Raw genomic sequence first — 19,250 nt, forward strand, 5'->3', positions numbered from 1 at the left:
TAATAACACACTTGGTAACAGCACCCATTAGTGTATCACTTTGAAGTGAGATGGAGCCATCATGGAGTGCTATATACACATGGGATTATTAGGTTCTGGAATTCTGTTTAGGTAAGCTCCTACCTTGTGAACTTGCTTGCTTTAGAAGTGTATTGGAAGACATGCCCTGTTTCATCTATTCCTTTCCCATAGGGATGTGTATTTTGTGAACTGTCCCAGTATTTCAATCTAGTTCTAGTTGCCCTGCAGGCAATGATGCTTTAACCATGTCTCAGAGGGCATTGCTTGAGGCATTGGGTTCTGCCAATCCTGTTATATTGGTATTGCACCCTAGTGTACTTGTAATGAACTGTCTTTTGTCTCCAGGAAGCCTATGATAACGTGACTGCAGATGTTGAATTGTCACGCCGCGAGGATTGGTATTTCGGTGCGAAGCTGGTAAGGGGAGCATACATGCATCAGGAGCGTAGTCGTGCAGCAGAGGTGGGCTACGAGGATCCAATAAACCCAACGTACGAGAAGACTAACGAGATGTACCACAGGTCTGTTGACAGCGCACCTTTTACGTTTTGTTGCATTTCCGTGCCACGTTTCTCATTAAAAGTAGCGTTATTTTTACAGAAACTATTCCTTTGATCAGATACACAATGTCACATGTATGTGCAGCTTTCAACGTTTTGGTGGCCCTGGCACCAAATGCTTTCCCTTCCTACCCCCCCAGGAGAGTAATGGCTGATGTTCAGTGGCATTTAAGCTTTCGTTTGAGAACCGCCAACTACTACTCATCGTGGCCCAGCTGCGAAGTGCTGCCACAGGTGAACAGGCATCTAAATGCTGGCTGCAAAATGGACCCTTTCCTAAAGAGACTTGTGAGATCTGAGATCCCCTTCAAAGAAGGGGCCAGGGGATGTCCTGGCAGACTCTACGGGGCCCCTCATACTCCTTCACTCACTGCTTGAGTACTGCTGCGTTGCCAGCACGTTTGCCAAGAGAACTCGGGCCCGCCTGACTGCACAGTGAAAGATGTTGGCTGCGGTGCATTGTAAGGCTGAAGACTAGGTGGTTGGGGAGCTGTTTTGGGTTGTGGTGGGTCTGTGAGAGGGGCATGTCAGTGTAGCCTGTGGTTGAGACTCAAGGGGCTCCTGTGGTGGGCCTGACTGCTCACCACTTATCCTGGTACTCCAAATGCCTTTATCATTACTTCTTGCTCCAGTATTCTCAACTGCACCAATGTGCCCCTATAGAAGGGCTCTGTAATCTGTTTTTTACCTGCCCTCTCGCCCCATTCATTTCAGCTTTATTCATCAATGGCCCACACTCTGCTGCTGCTTCAGTTGATGTCAGCAAAGGCCCTAGACTCTATATAGCACACATCCCACATACACGCGTAGTGTAGCATATTGGAAAAGATGTACATTTCACAATTAGGGGGTTAAAAAAAAGTACATGGAAAGTGGTCCTTGTTGATATGCTGTCTCATTGGAATTGTTTGAATAAAGTGGTGTTCAAAAGAAACATGAATGATGATGAGATAGTAGAAAGGACTCCACCTATCCCTCGGCCTAGAAGTGGATGGGATCCATTCAGTATATTTCTTCCATAGAGTTAAAAAAGGCAACCGCTTCCTTCCTCTTTTCACAAGTAAGAACTTGACCTGAAATGCCAATGCTGTGATTCTGCCAGCAGGAGGCCTATGCCTGCTAACCTTCTATATCTTTTAAGGTCTCCTACAGATGATAGGATCCCTGCAACAAGGCTAAATGGAACGGGATCCCCCACCACCTCTCCCAACATCTTAAATACTCGTCTCTGGAATGTGATTACGTATTGGAAGTACCATGCTAAATTTAGAAAACCCACATACAGCGCAGCAGAAGTTTCCCTTATCAACCAGGTCCAGAAAAACTTTGTGTACACTGTGGGGTGTATTGTTCACCCTGTAAATATATTTAAAATGGATACATTTGTCAATCTGCTCTTGACCTAAAGAATCAGCTAGACAAGGTTGGGATGTAGTAAACTCTTCCCTGCTCCACCTCCTAGACTTATCTGCGGCATTCGACTTGGTTAAACACCAAATCCTCTGCCCCAGCCTCACCGCTTGCGCTAATTTCTCCACACCTGCCCCTGCCTGGATTGCTTCCTTCTTGGAAGGTAGGGTCATGAGGGTCTTCTCAGAGAGAGCAAATGCCTCGCCCATTCCCATCACCTGTGGTGTACCTCACAGATCTTGCATCGTCCCAACCCTTTACAACATCTTTACCTGGCCGCTTTTTGACATCCTTGACTCCCTCATCATAGCTTACACCAACTATGCCTACGACGCTCAAATCCTAATAGCACTCTCGGGCAACTACACACATGACTCTGCCACCCCCAACATCTACTATACAGGCATGTATGGCAGCTAATCGTCTTAGTCTCAACAGCGACAAGGTCGGAATCTTAATGGTCAGCCTACCAAATGCCCTTAAGTCTCTCAATCAATACACTGCCAGATCGACAATTGCCAAATTCCTATCTCAACCTCTGTAAAGACTCGGAGTTTTGACGCCTCACTTGCTATGTCCAGACAAGTAAATGCCATTGCCTCTTCAGCAGCCTACGCCACGAAGATTCTCAACGCAGCCAGACCCTTCCTCACTAAAAACTACCTTACGATTGCCTGTGCTATCATTGGCGCCAAGATCGACTACTGCAACGTCTTATTCACAGGCATCTCCTCTGGAAATATCCAGAAACTACATGTCATCCAAAACAATGCCTTGTGTGCAGCCCTCGCACATGCCTAAAGCTAGAAGAGAAGCACACTGGCTCCCCATCCAGGAGCGCATCACCTTTAAAACACTCCATTACCCACAAGTGCCTCTCCAGTACAGCACCCCCATACCTCATCCAAGGAAACGCCAAAGCTCACTCCTCAAGACCCACCAGGACCTCCTACACTGATCGACTAATCGTGCCCAATGTTTAAGAGATGCAAAGCTGGAGGCTCCAGCTTTACCTCGCAGCAAAACTCTGGTACAGTGCCCCCCCCCCACCCCCACCACCTTGAGGGCTGAGAAATCCTACTGGATCTTTTGCAAAGCTCTCAAAACTCAGCTCTTCTCCTAACCCACAACTCCCCCCCCCCCCACCACTGATCTCTATTACCATCACACTGTACCATTAACATATATACTGACATATATACTGCTCCTCAATTATGTAAATGTGCTACAGTTGTAACTGCATCTATGCCACCTGCTTTTTAAGTGGCTAAAAATCACAATTGCACGACAGACTATGCTTTCTTGTACCTGAAAAAGTGCCTCAATGCCTCTGGGCTGTATGTGCACTATACAAATGAAATAATTTTAGAATGCCTGCAAATGAAACAATTGAGAATCGCAAATTTCAGACTCCAGGTCAGTCTCTAAAACCTCTTTTTTTTTTTTTTTTTTAAATATATTTTTATTTTATATATAAACCAAACAACAATACAACTGAACATAAATAAACACATTTAACAACAAAAAGCACTGCAATCCTCTTCCCTCCCCCCTATGAGCCTGTATGGTGTTCGCCATCGGTATCCGCTGTGAACGGGGGGGCGTCATCGCTCTCGGATTCAATTGGAGCCGACCCCGTTCCAAACAGTTCAGCTATCAACAATTTCCATGCCGCGAGGGAGCACATTTCCTCCTCCTCCTCCCCTGCAATACTGGTATCCCGCCACACAGCCGTCTCGGCCTCCGCCCATTTTTGGAGATCCCTCCACCAGACCTCCATTCGTGGCTTATGACACTCCTTCCATCCCATGGCAATCCTACGTTTAGCAAGCACATAAGCCAAATCTTTCAATTTCTCGACATGTCTAAGTTTACGCGCTCTGGGATATCCCCCCAGTAAGCAGGCCCAGGCTGAATCCACTTTGAGCGTGACACCCTTTCCTGCCAGCTTCTGCGCCACTTCACCCCAATAGCCTGCAATTACTGGGCACGCCCAGAACATGTGTATCATGTCTGCATTCTCCTCGTCACACTTGGGGCACGCCTGGCGTCCAACATCCCGAAATTTGGATATTCTCAAGGGGGTCATGTATGCCCTGTGCGTTATATAAAGCTGTATTTGCTTAAACCTAGCGTTTCTCGATACTTTTTTATGATACCCCAGGGCTCGCTCCCACATCACATCCGCCATCGGGGCCCCCATCTCCGTTTCCCATTCCAGTCTCAAGTGCACTAAATCGCTCCCAACCTTCGTCATCAACATCTCATACAACCTAGAGACCTCATGTCCGCCCTCCGATGTGTCATATAGTATCTCCACCGTGGCATCCGGTTCATCGGCCAAGGTAGTTTCGGGCCACCTATTCCGGATCTCCTGCACTATCCTGAGATATGTCATATATTGACCCCTGTGCAATCCCGACCCTGCCTCTAATTCTTCGAACTCCAAGATGGTCCCATCCTGCCAAATATCTCCCATGGTGACCAACCCCACTGACTACCAGTATATCCGGATGATTACTCTGAGCTGTCCATCTCCCTTCGCCAGTGCAACCAATGGGAACTGCGACACACACGGCAAAGGGTTACCCATCATCCGGCAGGCCCGTTTCCACATGTTCCGTCCCAAAGCTAGCATTCTAGGCCGCTCCCTCATGCATGCATTAGTCACCCAGATCACCTCTCGCAGATAAAAAGGGGAGCAATCCCTCCCAAACAGCCTGTGTTCAGGGGTCTCGTCGTCAGAGAGCCACCTGGACACATATTGTAGCTGCGCTGCCACATAATATGCCTCAAAGTTCGGCAGTTTGACTCCGCCCTTCTCATAGAAGTTCTGCAGCTTCCACAGCGCAACTCTGTTGCGCGTGCCGTGCCACAGGAATTCTCTGCATACACTATGTAGCCTCACAAAAAACTTCCCAGGAATCATGTAAGGGATGTTGTTAAAATAATGCAGAAGCCTGGGCAGTACCACCATTTTAAGCATAGCTCCCCGGCCCATCATCGCTAGTGGCAATCTTTCCCAGAACCTCATGCATTTCTCGATCTTCCCCACAGCAAGTTCAGTGTTATGCTTGTGCTCTTCCAGTCGTGTGATACACGTCAATTCCCAAGTATCTAAAGGATCTCGTCGCCCACGGGATCTGCAACACTGGCAACCTGTCTACCGGAGTCCCCACATAGCCCCCTAGCGGAAATAGAATGGATTTCTGGGGGTTTACCGCTATACCGGACAACCAGGCATACCTCCCCATCACCTCTAAGACAAACTGCAAATTTTCTTCTGGGTATCTTAGGTATGGCAGCATATCATCTGCATACAGGGATATAAGGTGACACTCTCCTCTTACATCGATGCCGACCGGGTCATATTGCTGCCGGAGGTAAATCGCTAAGGGTTCTAGGGCCAGGATGTACAACATTGGGGACCAGGGGCACCCCTGCCTAGTGCCTCTGCACAACTGCCATCTCTCTGACACCACTGCACCCGTGCGGACCCTGGCTAGTGGTGCACTGTATAACATCTCGACCCACCTAACGTAACCTGGTCCCATCCCGTACCATCTCAGAGCCGCCAGCAGCCAAGGCCACCGAACAGAGTCGAACGCTTTAACCGCATCCAATGCCACTATCGCCATTTCGCTGTCATCATTACAGCCCCACTCGACCACCCTGTGGAGGCGTCTGTGGTTGTGAGTAATGTTCCTATTAGGGACATAGCCCGTCTGGTCAGGATGGATCAACTTGCCGATCACTCTACGCATTCTAGTAGCCAGGACAGCTGTCAGGATCTTGCTATCTTGGTTCAGCATCGACAGGGGCCTGTAGGAGCCACAATCATGTCCCGGTTTATTTGGCTTGGGGAGCGGTATTATAATCGCCTCCCTAAGTGACTCTGGCAACCGTCCCATCTCGTACGCTTCGTTGAGCATTTCCAGCATGGGCGGGAGCACTTCCTCCGCATATACTTTATAAAATTCACTGGGGAACCCATCTGCCCCTGGGGCCTTGCTAGTGTGCAACTGTCTCACAATCTCCTTTAGCTCTTCCAGGGTGATCGGAGCATCCAGCTCCTCTCGCTCCTCATCGCTGACCTTAGGCAAGCCTATATCTTCCAGCACTTCGTCTATTTCCTCCTGGCTGCCCCCTTCGCAATCTTCGTATAAGACCTTATAGTATTCCACGAATGCCCTGTTCACGCCTTCTTGGGTGTCTACCTCCTCCCCCCTTTCATTGGTTACCAATCTGATCGGGGATCGTGGGGTCTCGCTCTTGTACAGCCAAGCTAAGAGTCGGCCCGTTTTATCTCCCCCCGCATGCAATCTTTCGATATACTTTCTATAGTTCAAATTACAGAGCCTATCCCAATGGTCCGCACACTCCTGTTGCAATTTGGAGACCGCTTCCGCATCTGTCCCACCACCTTTCAACTCCTCCTCCAGCTCAGTCTCAGCTCTATGCAGATCCGCCAGGACTCCCCCCATCAATCCCTTAGACTTCGCAATGGCAATCCCCCGCATCACAACCTTAAAGGCCTCCCACCAGGTGCCAGCCGACTTAACGCTCCCTTTATTCACCTCAAAATAAGCAGTAATCTCTTCCCTCATATCCTCTCTGAAGACAGGGTCCTTGAGCGCCTCCGCCCTGAGGCGCCATGTTGGTATACGCGCTCGTGGGGAATACAGCTGCCATCGCATGACCAGGGGCGAGTGGTCAGAGAGGACTCTCGCCCTGTAGTCTATATGTTCGCACTCCGCGACTATGTCTGGCGTAGCGAAAAAGTAATCAAGCCTCGTGTGCAGTAGATGCGGAGCCGAATAGTGTGAGTATTGCCTCACGCCCGGGTGTTTCGCTCTCCACACATCAACCAGGCCAAAATCCGCCAGCAGCGTCTGCAATACCTTAGCCGCCGGACTGGGCTTAGCCATCTTGTCGTCCGACCTATCCTCCCTGGGATTCAACACGCAATTAAAGTCGCCACCCCATATCACCGTTCCCCCATCCCGACACTGAGCTTGGTGCACAGCGTCCTAAAATATGTCGCCGTTTCCTGGTTAGGCGCGTATGTGTTTACAATGCACACTACTTTGTTCTCTACCAGCCCCCTCACCATAACCAACCTCCCACCCTCCTCCACAACCTCCTCGATTAGCTTAAATGGGACGTGTGGCGCCACCCACACCAGCACTCCTCTGGCATAGGCGGAGTACGTTGATCCTACCACTGTTCCTTTCCACTTCCTCCCTACCAGCTCCAGTTTCTCTCGCTTTAGATGTGTCTCCTGTAGCAGGGCTATGTCTATCTTCTGCCTCTTCAGATACAACATGACTTTATTTCGCTTAAGATAACTGTTAAGCCCTCTAACGTTCCACGTTAATATCCTGAGGTCTCCCATGGCCTATCAGTAGTTTCCTCCCCCCAACCGAGGCAATCCCTCCCCACTTTGCGAACACCTAATCCTGGTTTCACCCCCAGGCTCATACAAAAACTGAAACACCCCCCCAAACCCCTACCCCAAACAACTGCCCAGCTCCATCCCTGGATCTCAGGCATCCCTGTGTTCGGTCCTCCTTGGAAAACCCAAATAGAGAACCCGACAGGGTGTCACCCCACTAACAGTGACTAAACTAAACACAACAAAGGGGTGTAAAGAGCGGCTTCTGGAGGCTCCTCTACTTCGCAACCATGTCCGTGCTCAAGGACCACGTTTCATAACCACTGACGCACACATGTTCTCCAGCGAGTTCAATGACTATATTCAAGTCCCAATGTTCGTGACCCGACCGGGCCTACAGCAATACTTATCTCGTCCTTTATTTTCCAACGGCCGTCTGAACATCTGACTCCTGAGGGCAGTTTTGTGCATCCAACCACTCCATGGCATCCTCCGGGGTGACAAAGAACAGCAGTTTGCCCTGAAAAAAAACCTTCAGTTTGGCCGGATAGAGCAACATGTATTTAAGCCCCGCTTCCCGCAATCTCCTCTTCACCGATCCAAAGTTCATACGACTGCGCTGTACCTGCAGGGTGTAATCGGGATAGGCAGTTATGTTCGCCGCTCCTCGTTGTATTGTGCCTCCCTTGCGGAAGTGTTCAAGGATCCTTTCTCGGTCCCGGTAATTAAGGATCTTGGCTATCACTGGCCTGGGCGGGTTTCCCGGCGGCGGCTTCCTAGTTAAGGCCCTGTGCGCTCTCTCAACCGCAAAACCCTGCGACAGGGTGCCTCCCGTGATCTCCTGCAGTAGCATGTTTTCGATAAATTCCGTTGGATTATGGCCCTCAGTTCCCTCCGGTAGGCCCACGATACGAATGTTGTTCCTACGGGCGCGTCCTTCTGCCTCCTCCGCCCTACTCTCCAAATTGCCCACGCGTTGCACCAGGGCATGGAGTTCACGCTTATCTACAGCGCAGTCCGTCACGGTAGGGCCCATTTCTTTCTCCAAAGTCTCCGTGCGCTCAGCCAGAGTACGCACGTCCTGCCTTAGGAGGTTCACATCCTCCTGCACTGCCCCAACCTGGAGTTCCATTGCGGTCTTCAGTTCAGCCACAGCGAGCTGGAGCTTGGTCTCCCAGGTCGCTTTCAGGTCTGCGATTGCAGCGAGGACCTCCTGGTTCGCACCCCCGGCGGCCATTTCCTTAGCTTGCGTTTTATCTTTGCTTTTGGCTCCGTCTGGGCCGGGAGGCGTCTTAGCGTATTCGTCGAGCGTGGGCTGTTTGGTCTTCGTTCTCAGGGGCTTGTTAGACATGTCTCCCGTCCTACTATCCCCGCTCGGATCTAGGGCAGGGTGTCACAGTGCGCTCTTTGGGTGCCCCATCATTATCGCCACATCTCTGACACAAAGTTCCTTTGTCTTCGGCTCCCCCGGCCATCTGGCTAAGCCAGGTCGCGTCTCACCCTTTGAAGCGCACTTTAGGCCATGAAGGGCCCGGGGCACAGTTCCAGGTCACACCGCACGCTCCGGATGCAAAGTATCTTCGGCCGGGCCCTGCTCCCTTCCCAGGTCCGCGCCGTCGGCCTCGCAGGACTGGGTGTCTTTAATGACCACGATGCACCCGAGTCATGCACCTTCCCCACCACCACGCTCCAGTGCGACCGTCAGGCGCCCAGATCAATCACTCCTTTGTTCCTTCGTTAGGCGGCGGCGGCCATTTTCTCGTACATCGCACTCTCGCCTCCAGGTCTTCTTTTAGCTTCTTGTTGCGCTCTCACAGTGCAGGCCCGTATCGAAACGTGTCCACACGTTCACCTGAGATTCATGTACGCAGTCATATCAGTCTCAGCCAAATTACATCGGTCCTTGCACGGTTTTCAGTCGGATAATGTACGGATCTTCGGGAGCCCCCGTACAGACACGTCCTTTCACATGGCTTCCTAGCCACGCCCCCCTAAAACCTCTTTAACATGCAAAATGTTGGACCCATTCCAGCCCATCAATACTTGCAGAGCCCGGATGGTGGCCTGCTCCTGCTGATTGTCCATAATCGCCATTCTTGAGGCTCAAAAGTGCACGGCTGAGAGGGATCCCAGCCAAAGCTTTCTATCTCTAATAAATAAATACATCCAGGAGAGAAGACCCCTCTGACTACTAAACTCTGTCAAGAACAACCAGTGCCGGCCTTATCGGCAGCAGCGCCCTGGGCGGATTGGTGTCCCTCCCCGCTTGCCCCTGATTAAGTGGGGGGGGGGGCGGCGCGGGCGAGCAGGAAGCGCAGATTTTTACGAATATATATATATATATGTGTTTTTTTTTTTTTTTATTTTCTTCTTTTTTGTTACCTCCTTGCTCCGGCACCTCACAGGGGGTTAAATCACTGGAATAGGGCGCTCGTGCAAGGCATGGGAGCCCTATTACAATATAAACCGCCTCGCTCCCGTGTCAGAGCGAGGAGGTAATCCTGTGAATAGGGCACTCATGCAGGGCATGAGAGCCCTATTCCAATGTAAACCGCCTCGCTCCCGCGTCAGAGCGAGGAGGTAGTCCTGTGAATAGGGCGCTGATGCAGGGCATGAGAGCCCTATTCCAATGTAAACCGCCTCGCTCCCGCGTCAGAGCGAGGAGGTAATCCTGTGAATAGGGCGCTGATGCAGGGCATGAGAGCCCTATTCCAATGTAAACCGCCTCGCTCCCGCGTCAGAGCGAGGAGGTAGTCCTGTGAATAGGGCGCTGATGCAGGGCATGAGAGCCCTATTCCAATGTAAACCGCCTCGCTCCCACGTCAGAGCGAGGAGGTAATCCTGTGAATAGGGCGCTCATGCAGGGCATCAGCACCCTATTGTTAAATGCGCCCCACCACCACGGACACATCTAATGACAAAAGGGCACCTGCCGCACCTTCTTAGACTATGCATGCTCGGGGGGATCCCTTGAATGACTCCCCCAAGCTGGCGTGGCAGGGGGCTAATGGTGCACTGGGCAGTCGCCAGGCCTGCCCCGCCCTACGGCTGGCCCTGAGAACAACTCTTCAAAAAGCAGATCCCCCCCCGTCGTGACTGTCTGGTTCCTCTCCATCACGTCCCGAAAAAACTTCATGCGCAAGTAGAGTCGCCGGGACACACCACATACGGAAATAAGGGGGATACAAGAAATCCTGACCACCTCTATTACCACGTTAGCTCAGGGCACATATGGGTGTTTGCGACCCGAAAGAAGGTAACATTGTGGGCCTGACCTTTTAACAAACAGTAAAATATGATTTGCATACTGAGTTAGTAAACCTTTGAGATTATATAAATGAAATTCCCAAAGAACAGCAGCAAGCGTCCCAATAGCTGCAGTGAGTAGGAAAAATAGGTCACATTGGCAAGTCCCTCTCTCCAAAGCAAAGGGCGTAGAAACTAGCCTGTCCGTACATATGATAAGTCTATTTATATAGCACCTATACACAGTGTTTCAAAGCGCTTCAAGGCAAGGGAGGGAACAAGGGGAAAATACAATGACATTCTTACAGGCCATGAACAGTAAGGATGTGAAATTAACTATCATACTCGGCCTGACGACATTTCAGATAGTGCAAGAGATAAGACATAGATAAAGAAGGGAGAGGGAGAGTGGGAAGTAGCAGGAGGTCGGGCCGTGGGTGGTCCTGATCCTAACAGGTCCAAACAGGAATTGCCCTTTGCTTCGTCAGCCCTTTGCTTCAGTCGCCTGGGCGAGAGACGCCCTTGATCAGGAAGGAAGCGGCAGGGCTAAGAAGGTGGTGGTGCTTTGGCCAGGAGACCTAGATCCACTTGCACCTGCTCCCCATCTGCAAAGGAAAAGAGGATGGGGGTTGCTTAAGTAGGGAAAAAGAGCGGCAACCAGGAAGGCGCCATGTGGGCCGGCCTTAGGCCAGGTGACCTAGATCCACTTGCACCTGCTCCCCATCTGCAAAGGAAAAGAGGATTGGAGGGTTTCTTAAGTAGGGAAAAAGAGCGGCAACCAGGAAGGCGCCAGGTGGCCGGGCTTAGGCCAGGTGACCTAGATCCAATTGCACCTGCTCCCCATCTGCAAAGGAAAAGAGGATGGGGGGTTTCTTAAGTAGGGAGAAAAAGCGGCAACCAGGAAGGCACCAGGTGGGCGTGGCTTGCTAAGTGGGGAAAGAAAGCGGCCACCAGGAAGGTGCCAGGTGGGCGTGGCTTACGTCAGGTGACCTAGATCCACTTGCACCTGCTCCCCATCTGCAAAGGAAAAGAGGATGGGGGGCTTCTTAAGTAGGGAAAAAGAGCAGCAGGCAGGAAGGCACCAGGTGGGCGGGGCTTGCTAAGTGGGGAAAGAAAGCGGCCACCAGGAAGGCACCAGGTGAGCGTGGCTTACGCCAGGTGACCTAGATCCACTTGCACCTGCTCCCCATCTGCAAATACCCTAGCAAGCGTGCTGGTGTAGAAGAGCATGACCGTTGAATGGATGCCAACACCATTCTAACAAAGTACTGTTACCAAAAAGGGGCTCTCAGCACAGTCTAATGACTTGCCAGCATTGCTATTATATTTTATAGTGCAGAACTAGCTCTGACGCATCCGAGCGCTGTGCAGGTCATAGGGGGAGTCGGAATCCGCAAGTGGCTGGCATCCATTTCCCTGAGACTGCATTCGATCAGAGAAGCTGGATATTGCCAGCAAACCTTCACCCTCCGTTTGACTGGTGATGCTGTTGCTTGTATTAAACACAACACAAACTGAGCAATGGTAAGCACGTTTGAAATTAGAGGTTTGTAACCGCCTGCCACTAGAACAAATGAATCATTGACTTAAATGTGATCGCTTGTCCCAAAAAAGGAAACCAGACCGATCGTGTTGGACACTGAACAAAGTGTAACTTTAGATGCTTTTATAATGAAAGGTTTGCATTCTGCGTCCATACATATGGAAAAACCAGTTTCATATCCTGACCAAGCAAGGGCCATGTTTTTGTCCGGTGTATTATCTGCTTAGTTGCCCGTTGGTCTGCTGATTACAGGTATGTACTGCTATGCCATGCTGCACCTGCTGACAGCAGGCTCATTGGGCATACTACAACTTAAGTCTTTGATCTGAAATTCAGTGCGTTTAGCAATGCCGTTGTGTTGCTCAGACAACAGCATAGCCTTCTATCCCATTCATCCCAACTGGAGACCAGCGCCCCCTGATGAAAGCTGCAGCCCACGAGCGCCAAGTCGCTTTCCTGTCATGGCACAGGAATCGGCATAGCCTCCATCCATCACTACTTGCTGGATGTCGCCATGCCAGGGTCTTGTCCAGAGGGCTTAATCGCAGTTGTTGATGTGGCCTCTTTCTCCCCCACAGTTACGAGAGGAATGTGTTCAACGCTTCGTTTCAGGCATGTTCTGCAGTCACGAAGCTCAGTCTTTTCCATGACATTGTTAACTCACTCCACCTGCTAGCCTACAGAGACCTGATTCTGTGCCAGTGATGTTACCTGAGTCCAAAATCTCATCCCACTCCAACACACCGACTGTGCAAGAACAATTTAATGTGCTGGGGGGCCCTGCAACAGATCTTCACCAACCTACATCAATTGCACAGATGAGTAGTCCCAGCTACAACTTTTGTGAACACCTTTTTGTGAAGTGCTCCACTAGCCCCACTTTCTTTTGTGACTGCTATCAATTTTTGCCCACCTTTGCGCTGGACTTCCACCCTTACTGATTTCTATAAGCATTTCCTGTCCATCCCCAAATGCTCCTGCACCCTGGGTATAGACAACATTCGGGTTGACATCCCTCCAACATGCATGTGCAGGTGATTGCTGACCTTGACCGCCTCGGTTTCTAATCCATAACCACAAAACTGGCATCTTGGTTAGAAGAGTGATCTCTTGGTCAGACCGCCTGATGTCTATTTTGGCAAATGGATCTTCATCACCGATTGACCTCTAATATTCCACTGGGATAAGTCCACTTCAGATTTTAAACTTGAGCAGCATTTCTGCCGAGTTATGTGACACTGCCTTCCCCCCAAGCAACGTACTCTCATGGAATGTTCTTATCGAAATGTGTGGTTCCTTGGAATCTTGTAGGACACCTTTTTTAAATGACGAGGCCCCAAAGACTTTAAAAAATGGTTCAGATGATCTTGGTCTGCTCAGTGTGGAGCCCCTTAGAAATGTTTACTTAAATCCAAACTAGCTTCAGATAGGACAGTATGTTTGATTCAGTACAGCGGATGCAATTATAAGAAGGCTGTTCGTCAAATTAAAGTACCCTACTGCCAACGTCTGGTCACTGAAGTGGCTAACTCATCTAAGGAGCTCACTGTTCAGCACCTTCTGTTCTCGTACCCTCGCAAGAAAGTATTTGATGACTTCATTTCAGACAAAGATGGCTGATCTCAGATTGAGCATGGCGTAAAACACTTCCACTGACCTGCTTCTTCCCATTTCTCAGAGGTTTTGCTAGTAATAATTGATCAGGCTGTATGACTGGTGATACAATCTTTGGTAGCCGGGTTTGGCTTTTGTAATATCTGTATGGCTAAACTAGGTCCGTCATAGAGCCTTAAATGAAAAATCGTACTAATTTGTCCTTGAGTTCCCGTTAAGTCCCTTGCAAATGTGACCATGCACTTCTCACTCCTTTGCTTAAAAAGCTCAGGGCTGGTCCTGGAGGCCTCCACTTTCCGAACCATATCGGGCTTTGCTTGTATGCAGAAAGGCCATAGAAACCATGGTTACCACTCTACTCTCTGCACTTCTTACCAGATGATTATGGCCCCCTATGCATGCCGTGCTCCTGCCCGCCATCTGCCATTCTTGTCTTTTCTTTAATTATTTATTATTTCCCCCCCCCCCTTTTCTGCCGCTCCCGTCGGACTTTCTTTTCTTCCCATTATTAATTTTTTCCTTTTCCTGCCTCCGCCATCCTTTTGTTTTAAATGTATTTCCCCCTTCCAGCTAATTTTCCACACTTCTTTCCCCTGCTCGCCACTGCCTGATCCTCTATCCCTCCCCTCGACACACCTAGCCTGTGATTGGTGTCTCCACCAGGAAGTAGCCTTCTTCACAAAGGGCTCAGGGCAAACCTGCTCGGGCAGCCGGCAAAGGGCTCAAGGCAAAGGGCAGGTCCTCTGAGCAACTCTTCCTGTTTGCCCTTGTTCGCCCATGGATGACCACGAAGCACCCTACCGCTACATGTAAGGTAAGGTGGCATGGACGGTGAACACGGCGATTACTGTGCTCAATTAAAACCCTGCCACGCTTTCCTTAATTTCCACCATCATATTATAACACTGTGTAGATGACCTGCTGCAGCCCCTAGATAGTCTGATAGATGGTTTGGGAGTTATCTGTGTGTTGCACTTAGATGGATTGTGGGAGTAGTACATGTGTTGCATGTAAACTTATTTTGGGGTTAGAAAATGTATTTTATTTGTTTGCTTGTTAGGCGCTTATACAATAAGAACATACTGTTTCAAAGCGTCCAGAGGGAAATACATTACAGCATAATATTTAAGAGCAGAAGGGGAAAAGGGAGAGGGACGTACCTACTATGCCTTGTGAGTAATTCAGACCGTGAAAGTGCAGAAAGGAAGAGGGAAGAGGGGGTAAGTGCTGCGGAGTCCGAGCCCATGAGTGAACCATGGACGAACTGCTAGAATGTTGAGTGCTAAACTGCCTTGGCCACGGCAGGTGTGTGTGGGCGAGTCTCCAGACTGGAGGGTATGCAGATACAAAGTGCTGTGGAAAGACAGTAGCTGGGAAGAATTGGTTTAGTCAAGGCCCCGAAATGCACAAGGGCAAAGGACACCGATTCAGCAACTGTGAGATTAGCAGAGGAGAGAAGTGGGGGGAAGGAGGAGGAAAATCTTAAGTAGTTTATGGAGTTTGAGACCATCTGCTCAAGGCGCAGGTGGAGGGGCTGTAATTTGGAGACAGGAAATGTCACACTTGGATGGATTCGGGGGTAGAAGCTATTGGGTAGGTTAACACGTGTTGCTATCTATTAGAGCAAATTGTGTGGAATAGCAGATGTATTGCATGTGAAGAACTGTGAAGGCTAGCACGAGTACTGCTCTAGAAGGAATTGGGTAGGTTAGCTTTGAATACACTGTGAAGGCTAGCACGAGTACTGCTCTAGAAGGAATTGGGTAGGTTAGCTTTGAATACACTGTGAAGGCTAGCACGAGTACTGCTCTAGAAGGAATTGGGTAGGTTAGCTTTGAATACACTGTGAAGGCTAGCACGAGTACTGCTCTAGAAGGAATTGGGTAGGTTAGCTTAGAATACACTGTGAAGGCTAGCACATGAAGCACAATTAGAAGAAGCTGTGTAGGTCAGCAGATGTATTGCATGTGAAGAACTGTGAAGGCTAGCACGAGTACTGCTCTAGAAGGAATTGGGTAGGTTAGCTTTGAATACACTGTGAAGGCTAGCACGAGTACTGCTCTAGAAGGAATTGGGTAGGTTAGCTTTGAATACACTGAAGGCTAGCACGAGTACTGCTCTAGAAGGAATTGGGTAGGTTAGCTTAGAATACACTGTGAAGGCTAGCACATGAAGCACAATTAGAAGAAGCTGTGTAGGTCAGCAGATGTATTGCATGTGAAGGCTAGCACGAGTACTGCTCTAGAAGGAATTGGGTAGGTTAGCTTTGAATACACTGTGAAGGCTAGCACGAGTACTGCTCTAGAAGGAATTGGGTAGGTTAGCTTTGAATACACTGAAGGCTAGCACGAGTACTGCTCTAGAAGGAATTGGGTAGGTTAGCTTTGAATACACTGTGAAGGCTAGCACGAGTACTGCTCTAGAAGGAATTGGGTAGGTTAGCTTTGAATACACTGAAGGCTAGCACGAGTACTGCTCTAGAAGGAATTGGGTAGGTTAGCTTAGAATACACTGTGAAGGCTAGCACATGAAGCACAATTAGAAGAAGCTGTGTAGGTCAGCAGATGTATTGCATGTGAAGAACTGTGAAGGCTAGCACGAGTACTGCTCTAGAAGGAATTGGGTAGGTTAGCTTTGAATACACTGTGAAGGCTAGCACGAGTACTGCTCTAGAAGGAATTGGGTAGGTTAGCTTTGAATACACTGTGAAGGCTAGCACGAGTACTGCTCTAGAAGGAATTGGGTAGGTTAGCTTTGAATACACTGAAGTTTAGCACGAGTACTGCTCTAGAAGGAATTGGGTAGGTTAGCTTCGAATACACTGTGAAGGCTAGCACGAGTACTGCTCTAGAAGGAATTGGGTAGGTTAGCTTTGAATACACTGTGAAGGCTAGCACGAGTACTGCTCTAGAAGGAATTGGGTAGGTTAGCTTAGAATACACTGTGAAGGCTAGCACATGAAGCACAATTAGAAGAAGCTGTGTAGGTCAGCAGATGTATTGCATGTGAAGAACTGTGAAGGCTAGCACGAGTACTGCTCTAGAAGGAATTGGGTAGGTTAGCTTTGAATACACTGTGAAGGCTAGCACGAGTACTGCTCTAGAAGGAATTGGGTAGGTTAGCTTTGAATACACTGTGAAGGCTAGCACGAGTACTGCTCTAGAAGGAATTGGGTAGGTTAGCTTAGAATACACTTTGAAGGCTAGCACATGAAGCACAATTAGAAGAAGCTGTGTAGGTCAGCAGATGTATTGCATGTGAAGAACTGTGAAGGCTAGCACGAGTACTGCTCTAGAAGGAATTGGGTAGGTTAGCTTTGAATACACTGTGAAGGCTAGTACGAGTACTGCTCTAGAAGGAATTGGGTAGGTTAGCTTTGAATACACTGTGAAGGCTAGCACGAGTACTGCTCTAGAAGGAATTGGGTAGGTTAGCTTTGAATACACTGTGAAGGCTAGCACGAGTACTGCTCTAGAAGGAATTGGGTAGGTTAGCTTTGAATACACTGAAGGCTAGCACGAGTACTGCTCTAGAAGGAATTGGGTAGGTTAGCTTAGAATACACTGTGAAGGCTAGCACATGAAGCACAATTAGAAGAAGCTGTGTAGGTCAGCAGATGTATTGCATGTGAAGAACTGTGAAGGCTAGCACGAGTACTGCTCTAGAAGGAATTGGGTAGGTTAGCTTAGAATATACTGTGATGGGTAGCACGAGTAGTGCTCTAGAAGGAATTGGGTAGGTTAGCTTAGAATACACTGTGAAGGCTAGCACAAGTACTGCTCTAGAAGGAATTGGGTAGGTTAGCTTAGAATACACTGTGAAGGCTAGCACAAGTACTGCTCTAGAAGGAATTGGGTAGGTTAGCTTAGAATACACTGAAGGGTAGCACGTGCACGGCTCTAGAAGGAATTGGGTAGGTTAGCTTAGAATACACTGAAGGCTAGCACGAGTACTGCTCTAGAAGGAATTGGGTAGGTTAGCTTTGAATACACTGTGAAAGCTAGCACGAGTACTGCTCTAGAAGGAATTGGGTAGGTTAGCTTAGAATACACTGAAGGCTAGCACGAGTACTGCTTTAGAAGGAATTGGGTAAGTTAGCTTAGAATACACTGAAGGGTAGCACATGAAGCACAATTAGAAGAAGCTGTGTAGGTCAGCAGATGTATTGCATGTGAAGAACTGTGAAGGCTAGCACGAGTACGGCTCTAGAAGGAATTGGGTAGGTTAGCTTAGAATACACTGTGAAGGCTAGCACAAGTACTGCTCTAGAAGGAATTGGGTAGGTTAGCTTAGAATACACTGAAGGGTAGCACGTGCACGGCTCTAGAAGGAATTGGGTAGGTTAGCTTAGAATACACTGAAGGCTAGCACGAGTACTGCTTTAGAAGGAATTGGGTAGGTTAGCTTAGAATACACTGTGAAGGGTAGCACATGAAGCACAATTAGAAGAAGCTGTGTAGGTCAGCAGATGTATTGCATGTGAAGAACTGTGAAGGCTAGCACGAGTACGGCTCTAGAAGGAATTGGGTAGGTTAGCTTAGAATACACTGAAGGCTAGCACAAGTACTGCTCTAGAAGGAATTGGGTAGGTTAGCTTAGAATACGCTGAAGGGTAGCACGTGCACGGCTCTAGAAGGAATTGGGTAGGTTAGCTTAGAATACACTGAAGGCTAGCACAAGTACTGCTTTAGAAGGAATTGGGTAGGTTAGCTTAGAATACACTGTGAAGGGTAGCACATGAAGCACAATTAGAAGAAGCTGTGTAGGTCAGCAGATGTATTGCATGTGAAGGCTAGCACGAGTACGGCTCTAGAAGGAATTGGGTAGGTTAGCTTAGAATACACTGTGAAGGCTAGCACAAGTACTGCTCTAGAAGGAATTGGGTAGGTTAGCTTAGAATACACTGAAGGCTAGCACGTGTACGGCTCTAGAAGGAATTGGGTAGGTTAGCTTAGAATACACTGAAGGGTAGCACATGAAGCACAATTAGAAGAAGCTGTGTAGGTCAGCAGATGTATTGCATGTGAAGAACTGTGAAGGCTAGCACGAGTACGGCTCTAGAAGGAATTGGGTAGGTTAGCTTAGAATACACTGTGAAGGCTAGCACATGAAGCACAATTAGAAGAAGCTGTGTAGGTCAGCAGATGTATTGCATGTGAAGAACTGTGAAGGCTAGCACGTGTACGGCTCTAGAAGGAATTGGGTAGGTTAGCTTAGAATACACTGTGAAGGCTAGCACAAGTACTGCTCTAAAAGGAATTGGGTAGGTTAGCTTAGAATACACTGAAGGGTAGCACGAGTAGTGCTCTAGAAGGAATTGGGTAGGTTAGCTTAGAATACACTGTGAAGGGTAGCACATGAAGCACAATTGGAAGAAGCTGTGTAGGTCAGCAGATGTATTGCATGTGAAAAACTGTGAAGGCTAGCACGTGTACGGCTCTAGAAGGAATTGGGTAGGTAG

General features: G+C 48.9%; 1 protein-coding gene across 1 annotated transcript in view; it reads left to right on the forward strand.

The window, feature by feature from the left end:
- PRODH (proline dehydrogenase 1) overlaps positions 1-19,250 on the forward strand; it is a 283,848-nt gene that overhangs the window by 199,996 nt on the left and 64,602 nt on the right. The window contains exon 11 of the mRNA XM_069650361.1: positions 367-542. Coding sequence (XP_069506462.1) covers positions 367-542 — 176 coding nt within the window. The remainder of the gene's footprint in view (positions 1-366; positions 543-19,250) is intronic.

The sequence above is a fragment of the Ambystoma mexicanum genome, chromosome 3p, assembly GCF_040938575.1.
Source record: "Ambystoma mexicanum isolate Mex_15411 chromosome 3p, UKY_AmexF1_1, whole genome shotgun sequence".
NCBI lineage: Eukaryota > Metazoa > Chordata > Amphibia > Caudata > Ambystomatidae > Ambystoma > Ambystoma mexicanum.